The sequence below is a fragment of the Sarcophilus harrisii genome, chromosome 1 (assembly GCF_902635505.1).
Source record: "Sarcophilus harrisii chromosome 1, mSarHar1.11, whole genome shotgun sequence".
NCBI classification, from domain to species: domain Eukaryota; kingdom Metazoa; phylum Chordata; class Mammalia; order Dasyuromorphia; family Dasyuridae; genus Sarcophilus; species Sarcophilus harrisii.
In genome coordinates, this window is record NC_045426.1 from 330,582,776 (window position 1) to 330,597,201 (window position 14,426).

Sequence of the window (14,426 nt, forward strand, 5' to 3'; positions counted from 1 at the left end):
AATACCTTACTTTCTTTTCATTCTTTTAAAAAGAAACTTCATGTAGAACCAGATCTAAAGCTCTAATGCACAAACTGCTACCTGCACAAATTTAAGAGGATTTTAGAATAGCCTCACAACAGATCTGTCCAGCTTCAACTGAACAAGATAAACAAGACTATAAATTCCTCAAAGGTGGATCCTGACTACATAGTTTTCTCATATTCTCTACAATTCTGAATACAGTGTAGACACTAAAATATTGTTATTTACTGTGTGACTAACTAAATCAAACTGCATGGAAAAGAGGAAAAACATCAGTTATATTTTAACATTCACACTCAGTGTAGAGACATTTTTCTATCTTAACTTACCTTTGTGTCTGTAGACACCAAAGTGTCTGACTTGGCGTGGGTGTAGGGTTTGTTGGACTTAGTAACATGGCACTATAGATATTGGAGGCAACTACCAGAATACAGAGAAGTATGGGACCAATGATGGCTCCTTCCAGGCCTAGGTAGTATGCTCCACCAGCCACTGCTAAACCAGTCAAGTAAGGATGGCCTCCTCTAGAATAACAACACAAATAGATTATACATGAAAGGATATATCTGTGACTTTTAAAAACTTGACAAGTGAAATATCTAAAAGCTGACAAGCTGTTAAAAAATCAAAATAACAATTTCTAGTCCATAAATGGTCAAAGCAAATGAAAAGAATTTTTTAAAAAATGGGCCATGTTGATGATTACTAAAAAAAAAAAAAAAGTTCAACTTGACTAATAATCACAATAATTCATGTTAAAACTACTTTGAGGCATCACATCACTCATCAAATGGATAAACATGCTGGCAAGGTTGAAGAGGAACAGAAACACATCTACTGATGTTCTAACTTCACATTTTAAAAATCTTTTTGGACAGAAATCTGGTAATATATAATACAAGTTACCATATTAATCAAACTTTTTTTTTTAGAAATGGCTCAAGTGGAAATGTTTTGCATGTATGATGGGTATCATATTTCTTGACTTCTCAATGAGTAGGGGAGAAGGTTGAGAATGAGAGAGAGTTTATAACTGAAAATAAAATTAAAAATCACATTCTGACACAATAATTCCATGGTTGATAAGATATTCTTACAGTATAATAAAAAATAAAAGAACAATCTGTAAAAAGAAAGATTTTCATAGTAATGTTATTTTGTAAAGATAAAAATTAGACGTAACCTAAAAGTCCAAATGGTTAAATAAATTGTAACACACTACACAGTGGATATTATAATACAGTGGTTCTCAAATGGGGCACATGAAGTTTTAACTAGGTGTGTGGACATGCTTAAGTCTTTCAGTCAATAAATACATAATAAACATATACTATATGCCAAGCAGTATGCTAATCACGGGGGATACAAAGAAAAGAAAAAATCCTAATAGAAATTAATACTGTGCTTTGAAGAAAAAATTTTTTTAAACCACTGCTAGAGGGTTTATGTACTGAAATTAATTTAAGTCTCAATAAATGCTAAGCTAGTTTAGCTGGTTGTAAATTACTTTGACTTTATAAGTTTGAGAAGTTCATCATTAGAGAAACTGATTATTAACTTCTAGACATTATGTCTATGATTTGGATCCTTAATATCAGCACAAAGAGTGGTGTCTGAGGAATATAGTTGTATAGACTAATGTATCACTATAACAATTCCATTATATTATTGTTAATGGAAAAAGATACAATGATGACCCACAGTCCAGGCAAGTCTTTAAGGTTATAAATGAAGAGCAGATATATTATTAGAAGGAGTTTACTCATTTGAAATTTCCTATGCTAACAAACTGTTTGGTTCTGCACCCATATATTGTATCTAGTGTAATCTATTTAACATGTATAGGACTTCTTGCCATCTGAGGGAGGGGGTGGAGGGAGGGAGGGGAAAAATTGGAACAGAAGTGAGTGCAAGGGATAATGTTGTAAAAAATTACCCTGGCATGGGTTCTGTCAATAAAAAGTTATTAAAAAAAAAGAAAAAGAAAAAGAAAAAGAAATTTCCTATGCTAAAGAAATTGCAGGCTCAGTGCATTCAAAAAAAAAAGTAAAAAACCTGTGCCCCACTTTTTTGGTGATCAGACTTCTGGCAATTTGAACCATTCAGGATCAAGTAATGAAATTGAAGCTAAGTGTGAAAAAGTCTTCAATGTAAATGACCCAGTATTAAAAAGCTCAAGTAATACAAGAAGCTGAGATTTGTCTCCAGTTACTCAGACAATAAGTGATAGAGGCTAGATTTGAATCCAGGTCAAATCAAGCTTCAAATCAAGGGCTCTTTCCAGTGGGAAACATGGCATTACCCAGGTGTGAACACTCTTCCTGGAGTATTATTCCAACAGGAGTGTGTAAAATAAAGCACGAATTATAACGCCTGGCCACACAGAGCACACTGAGTAAATAGTGGACAATAGAGAGAAGGAAGAACTATGAAAAACATTTTTCTGTAGGTTTTCTATTTCACTGGATCATGCCAGTCTCTTGTAGGGTGCAGAGCAATGCACGGTCTCGTTTTTGGTGACCTAGGAATTAACTGTCAAAATTAAAATGGGAAGCTAGAGCTCCTGACTCTGAGGTTCATTATGATTTTTATCTCACCACACTGCCTACAATTTACTCTCACAAAACTGTTGTGATGAAAGTTCTTTTTAAACTGTAAAACACTCCTACAATTATGTCTACATCTTTAGCACAAAAAGTTGAAGCAGTTTAAGTAGGCTCTATGAACCAAGAAGATACTACTATATAGTAGAGGCAACTGGTAGCACAGTGAACAAAGCAATGGAATCAGGATGGCCTGAATTAAAATCTGGCTTCAGACAATAGCTGTGCAATCCTAGACAAGTGACTTAATCAGTTTGTTTCAGTTTCCTCCACTAAAATGGAGATATTATCCTATTTTTTAGGATTGTTGTATGGATTAAATGACATATTTACACACATATATATATAAAAACACATATGTATAAACACCCTTAGCACAGTGCTTGGAACAGAGAAGGTACGATATAAATGCTTATTTCTTCTCCTTGTTTCTTCCCTTCTTATCCCTTTCCTTCTTTTCTCTTCTCTTCCCTTCCCTTCCCTCTGTGTCCCACACCTTTCACTCTATAGCACAAGTTCTATATGTTCTTTAACATTCATTTTTGTAAGATTTTGAGTTCCAAATTTTTTCTCCCTTCCTCCTCTCCAAGATAGCAAGCAATCTGATCTAGATTAAACACACACACACACACACACACACTTATTTTAAGCATACATTCATGATGTGAAAGAAAAATCAGAGCAAAAGGGAAAAACCAGAAGAAGGAAAAAACAAATAACAAAAAAAAAAAAGGTTAAAACAGCATGCAGCTATTCAGCATTCAGTCTCCATAAGTCTCTCTCTGGATGTGAATGGCTCTTTCCATTACAAGTTTATTGGAACTGTCTTAAAACTACTGTTCTTAATGCTAATCTTTGAGGTATCAAAACAAGATTATATTTAGTATACTCTATATGAGAAAGCAAGGTTGTGTGCAATGTACATTTTGTATAAAGATTTTCATGAACCAGAGTGAAATAGTGCTTAAACAGTTGGAACTGGGAGTCAAGAAGTCTGTATGTTCAAATTCCATATTTGTCATATATTGACTGTGTGACCCTGGTGTAAGCTGCAACTTTTCAGTATCCCAGGTAATTAAGACCAAAAGCTAGAGGTAGGTTACCCATCTGCACAAATAGGGGGAGTTTTCTTATACTAATGAGGTCACAAGTGTGGAGTAAAAAAACAGATTTCCATCAAAAATGGAAATTAAAATAGACAAGAAGCTCGAAAGAGTATATTTCAATTACACAGAAAATTCATACATGTAAAATACTTCATTCCTCAATACTAGCCAAATGACATCTTACTTTAAATATCTTATTAAAATAACAGAATAGGTATTTACTATTTTCTAATTATAAATCATGTGATGCAAAATTAAAAGTAAGATTTGAGGAAATATCAAGGTAAAAATTAAATATCCTTTCCCAGTATAATTTTACCTATTAAATATCATTGCTACCATTTTAGTTCTTTGTATTTTGTTACAGATCTGTGACTTCTCCTGTTCTGATCTTTATTAGAACAATTTAGCAGCAAGAGTTTTGATTAGTTTATTTCTAACTTCTTGGAAAGAAGTCAAGGGATTGATTTGCCTCTAGTTTTCCTAGCCAGCTTGGAAGACTCTTAAATAGGCATTGTTTTCTGTCCTTTATCTTAGGAGAAAAGGATTCTTCTTGTAGTTTTCATGTTCCTTAGATATAAAGAGGATTAATTATAATTGTGCATGCACATACATAGACAAGAAGCTGTGTAGGCCTCCAGATGAAAGCAAAACAAAGTGGCAGTCTTTTTATAATCAAAGAGGTGTTTCTCCATCTTGAACGTTACATCAGTTCTAATCAACCCCCCTCTCTCTGATTAATTCTCAATTGACATAGGAAATGTTTTCTTTGTTGTAGCAAATTTCAAGCAGAATTTACAGCTTGTCATATACTTCTGATAGAAAATACGTTAGAAGTTCTCTGCCTTAAAGAATCCCCAAATCTTAACATTTACAAACACTGAAGAATAGGAAAAATTTTTTTGAAAGACACACACTCACAAATTTTTTATATTTCTTTTTCCTCAAAAGGTACAATAAAGAAGAAAATGGGATGAAGTGGAATTGCTACAAAGGTTTATGTTGAAACCAAGATGCAGAGTGATATAATCAATAAAAGGCTAGCCACAGAATAAGGGAACACTTGGGGCTTTCCTCTGTGACATGAGCAAAACACTTAATCTCTACTGCCTTGGGCCCTTCTAACACTGCAAGTAAAATTGCTGATCTGCATCAATGGAATTCCAACATAGCTATTTCATCACAAGTCAGGACCAAAATCAAACAACAACAAAAAAGATGAAATTATTAGAAAGGATAAGTAAAATTACTTAAAGATGTAGATATTTGATTTTTGAAAGCTTCTTTTTTAAATGTAAAAGTTCTGAAATTGAACATTAATTCTGTATTTTGGTATATATCTATTAATATTTCTTTCTCCATATAAGAGATCACTAAAACATGTGTCTGCTTGCAATTTTATTTATTCTGAAATTCAGTAACATACTTCCTTAACTTTAATTTTTCAGTGGATATGTGATCACACTGATGTAGGTATTAAATGCAAATCACAACTCATTCCCATCTTTTAAACTGGACAATTTATATCTGTACCTTCCTTTACAGAATCCTTATCGTATGCCCCCTTCCCAAGGTAAAGTTGTTCCTCTGGGTCTTTTAACATTTTATAGGTTAATGGTTGCACCCAATCTGTTGTTTCTCACTCTTGGCACATGGCTGGCTAAATTTGCTTTTCAATTCTGACACAGTGTCTGGCACAGAGTAGACATTTAATAAATCCTTATTGGTTCATCATACAGCTCCTCAATTTTTTTTTTTTTTTTTTTTTTTTGCTGAGGGAATTGGGGTTAAATAATTTGATCAGGATCACATAGCTAGGAAGTGTTAAGTATATCTGAGGCCAAATTTGAACTCAAGTCCTCCCGAGTTCAGGGCTGGTATTCTACCCACTGTGCCTCACTGATTTTTTTTATGTCAATTCTGGAACATCAATCAGCATTTATGTGCAGCACACTTATGCACCAAATATATATCTCTTCAGTAACATAAACAGCCTTATTTTATGAAATCAGTTTTTATCAAAGTTTTACAATGGCAAAAGAACACAAAGACTGCTTGAGTAAGAAAGACTAAAATAACTATAAAAGACAGCCAAAAATTATTTAAAATTTTTTATCAAGATATTAAGACATTGATATAATTACAACTAATACTGCTTTTAGTTTTGCTAAATACTTACCCTGATATATCAGAGTAGATTGCAGTATCTACAAAGTAGGTTGGCAGGAGGTGAAAAACCAGAAGCAAGATGGCTTTACATCCTTCTCCTTGAGTAAGCCATAGGTCCAAGACTGCAGGTATTGCTGCCCAATATGTTCCCAGAAATGGTACTGCTCCAAGTATTGCTGCTAATGCTAATAAATTAAAAAAAAACTTTATACCATAGAAAAATAGTAAACAAAAGTGGTAATTCTTTGCAATAGTAACTCCTCCCCCCAAATTCACATACAGTAAAATAACCCAAATTCACTGGAATGTTCAAAGAATGTAGTGTACTGGCTTAATGGATTAAAAAATAAGTGAAGGTTAAACTGATTAACTGAAGTCAAGCTTCAGTGAACTGGAGGAATAGTGTTTACTGAAGAATTCCCACACATAGAACCTGTTGAAGTGGAAAGAACACTTGGATTGCATTTTAGTCTCAGACTTGACACTAAATCACTGTCACCCGTGTAAGTAACATCACTTCTTTAGGACTTAAGTTTCTTCATCTCTGAAATGGAGACAGCATTCCCTGCCATATCTATCTTAAAAGGCTTTTGAAAGAATCCAATGAGAAAAGCACTTTTGGGACTTGGAACAAATGAGAGAGGTGCCAACCATAATTAAATGGCAAAGACAATTTTTCAGCAGTAACTTCCTGGCCAAAGTGCTTAATGACCAAGTTTTTTCCCCAGGCCTAGAGGCTGCCAAGTAGGTCGATGGCACTATTCTTTCACAAGTGACCCCAAACTTATCTCTGACAAAGGTGAAGATATATTCACAACATGGTAAGGTCCAGGCATCTTCTCTTAAAAGTGATCTCCAAGGGCTACCTTGTCTTTACTTACCTGGGGATATAAGGGAACAGAAAAAGGGTCAGGACTGGGTCCTGTGTCAGTCTTTAACTGGGAAGTAGAATGTGCTTTTAAACTTTAAGCCAATGTGGAATTTAAGGTTCCATTTGGAGATGAAAAGTTTATAGCTCATCTAATTATTCTACAGAGAAGGAAATGGAAGCTCAGTGATTGAGGTTATATAGAGACTCAGGAAATGAAGAAAGCTTGGAACTAGACAAGAAGTTGACTTAAGCTGCAGGGATGAAATAACTACTAGACATCTGAAAACTAAACACCAAGCCATAGTATTTCTGGTCTCATGCTATATGGTCCCAAGCAAGAATTTTTGAAATGTTCAGTTCCATATGTCCAAAGGGCTGTCAAACTGTGCATATCCTTTGATCCAGCAGTGTCTCTACTGGGCTTATATCCCAAAGAGATCTTATAAAAGAGAAAAGGACCCACATGTGCAAAAATGTTTGTGGCAGCCCTTTTTGTAGTGGCAAGAAACTGGAAACGGAATGGATGCTTATCAGTTGGAGAATGGCTGAATAAATTATGATATATGAATGTTATGGAATATTATTGTTCTATAAGAAATGATGATTTCAGAGAGACCTGAAGAGACTTACATGAACTGATGCTGAATGAAATGAGCAGAACCAGGAGATCATTGTACACAGCAACATGATTTTATGATGATGGATGTGGTTCTTTTCAATAATGAGGTGGTTCAGGCCAATTCCAATAGACTTGTGATGGCAAGAGCCATCTGCCCCCAGAGAGAGAACTACGGGGACTGAATATGGATCACAACATAGTATTTTATTGTTGTTTGCTTGTGCTTTTTCCCTTTCTCATTTTTTTCTTGTTGATCTGATTTTTCTTGTGCAGCATGATGAGTATAGAAATATGTTTAGAAGAATTGCACATGTTTAATATATACTGAATTAACTGCTCTCCGGAAGGGGGTGGGAGAAAAAGGGGAACACAGGGTTTTGCAAGGATGAATGTTGAAAATAAAAAACTATAATTTAAAAAGATGTTCAGTTCCATAAATTTGATTCCTGTTTCTTCTGATGGCTTCTCTCTTAGTCGTTGCCTTTCCCCATCCATCAACTCTCATTCTCTCTAATCTTCAATCTGTCCATATCTGTTGGAAAACTTCCAGGCTGCCTACACAAAAGTGCAGGGTTCCTCCATCCTATTAAAACTCTCACTTGAATCTATTGTCCCCTCATGTCATGTTTCTTTCTCCTTCTTTTTATAGCCAAATCATCAGAAACCCCTAATTTTACTCAAAGCCTCTACTTCCTTTCTGAATTCCTTATAATTTTCATCACCTCACAAACTTCTTTTTCCAAAATGACTAATGACCACGGTTACCTTTTCTCAGTCATTTTTCTTGATGTTTTTGCATGAAGCATTTGATCCCAAAGACTACTCTCTCTCTTCCTAATTCATCTCCTGATCCTCTCCCCTTTGTGTTTTCAAGATGTTCTCTTGCAGTTCTCTTTCTATCTATCTGGCTGTTCCCCCATTGCCTATATATATAGATAGTCCCAAGATTCTGTCTCAGATGATTTTCAAATCTGTATGTACAATCTTAGCCTCTCTCCTGAACTCTAATCTCTCACATCACCAGCTGACCACTAGACATTTCCATCTTCATGTCCTATGGGCACTTCAAATTTAATATATCCCAAACTAAACTTATCTGTCTTTCTTTCCCCAAACCATGACTCTTCTGAACTTCCTTATTTATGTCAAAAGCACTACTATGCTTCTAGATATCTAGTTGCACAATTATGGAGTCATTTTAGATTCCTAATTGTCCCTTCATGCCAAATATTCACTCATTTTTCAAAACCACATCTCTTGCATTAATCTTTCTTTACTTTCAAGGTTGTCAAGCTAGATCAGGCCCTTATCACCTCTAGCTGGAATACTGCAACAGCCTTTTAATTCATATCTCTTCTTCAAATCTTTCTCCTCTGTAATACAGTTTTATGAACTGAAGTGGTATTTCTAAAGCTCAGGTTTGACTATGTCATCCTCATGTTCAAACAAAATGTCCCTCTCTTATCTCTAGAATAAAATACAAACTCCTCTGCTTAACACTGAAAGTTTTTCACAAATGTTGCAAAATTATAAATAATAAGCCTGGCTCTAAAGAAGACATATTAGAAGACACTCCCACCTCATCCTTTGCAGAGCTGGGAGGTACCCAAATGTTGCACATTGTATATATTCTCAGACTTTTTCAATATATTGTGCTGATTTTCTTCACTCTTTTAAAAAATACTGTTTGTTATAGGGGGATGGCTCTTTGGGAGGTTTTAAGAGGGAAGGGTATTGAAGGAAATTATGGCAATGTCAAAAAACACATCAAAAACTTTTTTTTAAGCAGCTTTTAAAAATCTGGCTTTGGTATTTTCTAGGAATAGTGCACCTTTCTCCCTGCCACATCCAATTTTGGTCAAATTGATCTTCTTGATATATATGATATTATGTTCTGTCTCTGTGCATCTGTAGTCTGTTCCCCATGTCTGGACAGCACTGTTTTATTTTTGTCTTTATATCCCTAACACTTAGCACATAGTGAGTGCATAATAAAGGTGTGCCAACTGATTCTCCTCTCTCTCTCTAATCTTCTTTTGAGTTTTTGTCTATTCTCTGATCTCTAAATGTGGATATTCCCCAAGGGTTTGTCGTTGGTCATCTTCTACTTCTACATATTAAATCTATCCTTTCAGCCCTGACCTCTCTTTATGAGGCTCAAGTTAACATTTCTAGCTGCTTTCAGATTAACTGGGCCTAGATATCCTACCCGACACCTCAAGAACAACACATCTAGAAACAAGTTTTTTATGTTTCTAAACAATGAAGTTATGAACTTGTCTGTGAAAAAAAATATTCTGATGACTACTTTGATAGGTTATTTTTCAGCTGTTCAATCATGTCCAATCCTTCTTGATCCTGTATAGAATTTTCTTGGCAAAGAACTGGAAGGGTTTTCCATTTTCTTTTTCAAGTAGATCAGGCAAACAGAGATTAAGTGGCTTGTCCAGAGTCACACAGCTAGTGAGTGTTTGACACTGGATTTGAACTCAGGTTTTCCTGAATCCAGACCCAGAGCTCTAACCCTGAGCCACCTAACTATTTCCAAGGCAAACAGAGATTAAGTGGCTTGTCCAGAGTCACACAGCTAGTGAGTGTTTGACACTGGATTTGAACTCAGGTTTTCCCGAATCCAGACCCAGAGCTCTAACCCTGAGCCACCTAACTATTTCCAAGGCAAACAGAGATAAAGCGGCTTGCCCAGGGTCACACAGCCAATAAATATCTAAGGATGGATTTGAACTGAGGTTGTCCAACATCCTATTCACTAAACCAAGCTAACAATACAATATAATTCCATGTATTTTATTCATTTAAAAATATTTTCTTCACTAGAAGAAAATTTTTTTTACTAGTGAGTAGAGTATTGGCCCTGAAGTCAGGAGAACCAGAATTCAAATCTGGCCTCAGACACTTAATATTCCTAGCTATATGACCCTGGGCAAGTCACTTAATCCCAACTGCCTAAGCATAAATAAATAAGTTCCCCCCTACCCAGAAGGGGTATATAGGTTTCATTAGACTGACTAAGGACCAAGAAATAAAACTCCCTGATTTAAACCTATTTTTCATGTACATAATCTTAGGGTGACCTTTTATTCCTATTCCATGTATCTTTTTTGCATCTCTAAATATAATCTTTTCATTTTTTACTCTTTCAGTAATGGAAATTATTACTAGATATAGTAATATTTCTAAGTATTTAGCACAGGAAATTACTATTTTACCAGTATGTGATTATAATTTAAGGTAATGCCCTTCTTATTAAAGAATATTAAAATTAGATTACTATGAAAAATAAAATTAATACCCCCTTTTAATTACAAAAAACCAAAAGATTTCTTGATCCGGATCTCTCTTCCAGAGTTAGAAAGCAAAGATCAGAGCAGGATAATACAAGGACTTGAAACCATATCACAGGATATTGGTTATAGGGAATGGGAATATTTTGTTTGCAGAAGAAAGCACCTGGGAGTGGGACATGTAAATTGTCTTCAAGAAAAAGGTCCTTGATCATGTGGCTCCCGAGGTAACCATCACAATCAATGAATGGAAGTTAAGTAGAGGTAGATTTTGATTTAATAAAATAATTTCTTAACCATTAGAACTGTCTGGAAATAGAATGGACTGACTGATGAGATACATAGTTCTTAGTTCTATGTATGGTTAAACTAAGATGGAGTTAGAGTCATTAGATTATGAACACTGCTGAGTATGGATAAATATGGAAAGAAGGTATCAGTGACAGGGCAGCTCTAGGCAAGATCCCTTCTGGATGACAAATATCTACAGAAAAGAAAAAAACCTATAAGAATCGAGGTAAAAAACTAGTGAAGATATGTGGTATAACGGACAGAAATTCAACTAGGAAATCAAAAAAAGGTCATATTCTCAGTTCTTCCACTATCAGGTTGTGCAACCTCATCCTTCTAAGTCTTAGTACCCTCATCTATAAAAATGAAGGGCCTGAACCAGATCATCTCTAACTTTGTAACATACAGAAGGAATCTGAAAAGAGTTCAAGTACAAAGAGGGTGCTAAATGGTTCCAAAAATTAGAATTCAGAGAAGACATGTGGATACTTCAGGTAGCAGTAGAGAAATTCTGGTCCTCAAAAAATAACAACAGTAACAACAACATTCTGTACAATATAATTACAAAGCTACAAAAATGTTTGCTGTTAGACAATAATCACAACTGTTTTAAAATAAATGTCAAAATACACTCTGAGTCCAACTCTCCAAAGATTTCTGAATCAGAATTAGAAAAAGTAATTCTTCAAACTTGGGGATTAACACATGTCCCTAACCAAAACATCAATTTTCTATAAAATACTCTAAATATCTTTAAAAAAGAGTACAGCTGTGTTTATGGTATGATGGTTACCTGATGGGATGAAGACAATATTGATTCCAAATATGGTATGAGTCAACCAAGTATACAATCCATAGAACCCAGCCATTTTCAGGGAAGCATCAAACACACCTCTAAAATGACCAAAAAGAAAGCACAGTAGATAAAAACACTCACACTGTAACTTGGAAAATTCAATCATAATTAAGGTTAATACCCTTATTGTTAAAGCGTGTCAAAGCTACGTTATTATACCCCATTTAATTAACTTAAAGAGTTATCTAGGTAATAAGATGGATTTTCTAGGTATAGGGTTTCTAGTTCTTATTCCAAGATTAAAAGCCTTAATTTCTCTTCTTCTCATGTATCAATGGCAATGACTCATATTGTTACCCAAATACTTAATACTATTTTCTAAAGTCCAAAGATTCATGTTTATGAGATTGTTTTGCTGCATTTTGTTTTTTGTCTTTTTTTTGGCAACTTTACCTCATATGTGAGGTTAACTCTTCTTAAAACTTATGGCCTCCATTCTGAAGACCTATTCTTTTGCATCTTTGTGGTTCATTATTAATTTCATATAATGTTTTCTTATAGGCTAGGTCGTATTCTTAGTATGAAATGAAAAATAAAAACAAAAGCAAGGAAAAGACTCAACAGGGGTTTGGCAGTAATTGGTTCTCTGTGGCTACTGGTAAAATAAATCTTTACAGCTTCTCTAGGATCTTCTACCTTAGGTTGAATTACCTTTGACTTTTGGATTATTTTGTTTGTATTTTTGCACCCCGATGTGAATATGGATAATCAAAAGTTGGCTAGGAGAATCAGTCAAAGGATGCAATATATTAGACATAATTTCTTATTTTAGCATTATCATTAATTACCTGCTAAATAGCCATGGGAAAGTCATTTCCCACAGCTCTCTGGGCTTTCTTATTCTTAAAATTCAGATTTCTCTGAATTTTTTTCTATGTTTATATTTTTAGATGATTTTGTTATAAGGTCTCTCCCAGTTCTTATAGTCCATCATGTAATGACAATGAATCACCAATTAAATATGTTGATTATTTACCTAATTCACTTACCTTGTTTTCATCCCAACATTTATTTTATTGCCAAAACTATAATAAAATTTTTTAATGTGGGTAACGACGTTGATGACAGAGATGATCCTAAGGGATCCAGTCTGCAATGTTACCCCAAAGCAAGCAAAAAGATGAATGATACTTAAATATTTCTTCTTTTATTATCTAACTTTGCCCACAAAATTAGAAAACAATAAAGTAATTGTCTACCAGGTATAAAAATCATGTGGAAAATAAGGGAAAATCTCATGAATTTAACAGATTAATTGAAGTCAGTCAGTCAATAAACATTTTAGAAGCCCTTATATACTGGGCAGTTTGCTAAGTGTTATGGGATACAAGGAAAGTTCAGAGATGCAAAGAATAAAAATATGATCACTGCCTTTAAGGAGCTTATACTTTTAATGGAGAGAATGTACAAACTAAATATGTGCAAGATAACAGAGTAGATGAAAGCTAATCTCAAAGGTTTGAGAAAGCACCAAGAAAAGTCCCTTGTCAAGGGTGGAATTTAAGTTTAGTTTTGAAGGAAACCAGGGAAGAGGGAAATGGAAGTAAGACCAGAGAGCATTCTGGGAATGGGATACAGCCAGTGAAAAATCACGGAGTTGGGAGATAGATTTTTGTGTGGAAGGAATAACTAGGCCAGTGTACCTGAATTGTAGTGGTGGCAGAAAGATAGAACTGTAAAGGAAGAAAAAGGCCATTGTGAAGGGCTATAAATGTCAGAGGACCTTATATTTCATCCTGATCATGACAGGGAGTTATTGGACTTTATTGAGTAGGAAGTGACACGATCAGACTTAAACTTCAAGAAGATCACTGTGGTAGTTGAGTGGAAGATGGACTAGAATGGGGAGAGCCTTTAAGGACCTCATCCTAAAACACAGAATTATGGTTTGGACAAACTGGAGCAAAAGCCCCAATTTAGGAACTAAAGTTAGAGACACCAGTAAATCAGAGAAAACATTCAACAGTAATAAAAATTATTGCAAATATTAAAATCCCACAAAGAGTAACTCATAAAAAGTGAAAAGAGAGACTAAAGGAAAAGTGGATTTTCTACAAGGATTTGTTGTTGGTTCAATCATTTCAGTCATGTCTGACTCTTCATGATCCCATTTGGGGTTTTCTTGGCCAAGATTCTGGAATGATTTGTCATTTCCTTCTCCACCTCCTCATCTCCTCCATCATCAACAGATTTAAGTGACTTGCCCAGGGTTACACAGCTGGTAAGTGTCTCTGAGGCTAGATTTGAACGCAAGAAGATGAATATTCCTGATGCTAGAGTTGGCACTATTTATTATACTACAAAGCTGTCCATGAATACCTAAAAAAATGAAGCAAGAGATAAAATATGAAGAAAGAGTTGGGAAGATAATAAGGAGCTTAAATGAGAAAAAATGATCAACCTAATTCAGTATTGGATGCCCTAAAAATCAGAATAGACCAAACAAATCAGTAATGGTTCCTTAAACAGATCAAACAATCTAATAATTCTCTGAGACAGCAAGAAATATCACAACAAAAAAAAAAAACGACTGAAAAAATCGAGCTGCTATGAAAAATTGATGTGGAAGAAAGGACAAAGAGGTA

At 34.7% G+C, this 14,426-nt stretch overlaps 1 protein-coding gene across 2 annotated transcripts in view; it reads right to left on the bottom strand.

Annotated features, from left to right (window-relative positions):
* Window positions 1–14,426, bottom strand: part of TMEM245 (transmembrane protein 245) — a 94,287-nt gene that overhangs the window by 9,034 nt on the left and 70,827 nt on the right. For both annotated transcript variants that reach the window (XM_031945555.1, XM_031945554.1), the window contains 3 exons: window positions 11,779–11,879; window positions 5,913–6,087; window positions 354–548 (listed from right to left, as the gene is read on the bottom strand). In XM_031945555.1, coding sequence (XP_031801415.1) covers window positions 354–548; window positions 5,913–6,087; window positions 11,779–11,879 — 471 coding nt within the window. The remainder of the gene's footprint in view (window positions 1–353; window positions 549–5,912; window positions 6,088–11,778; window positions 11,880–14,426) is intronic.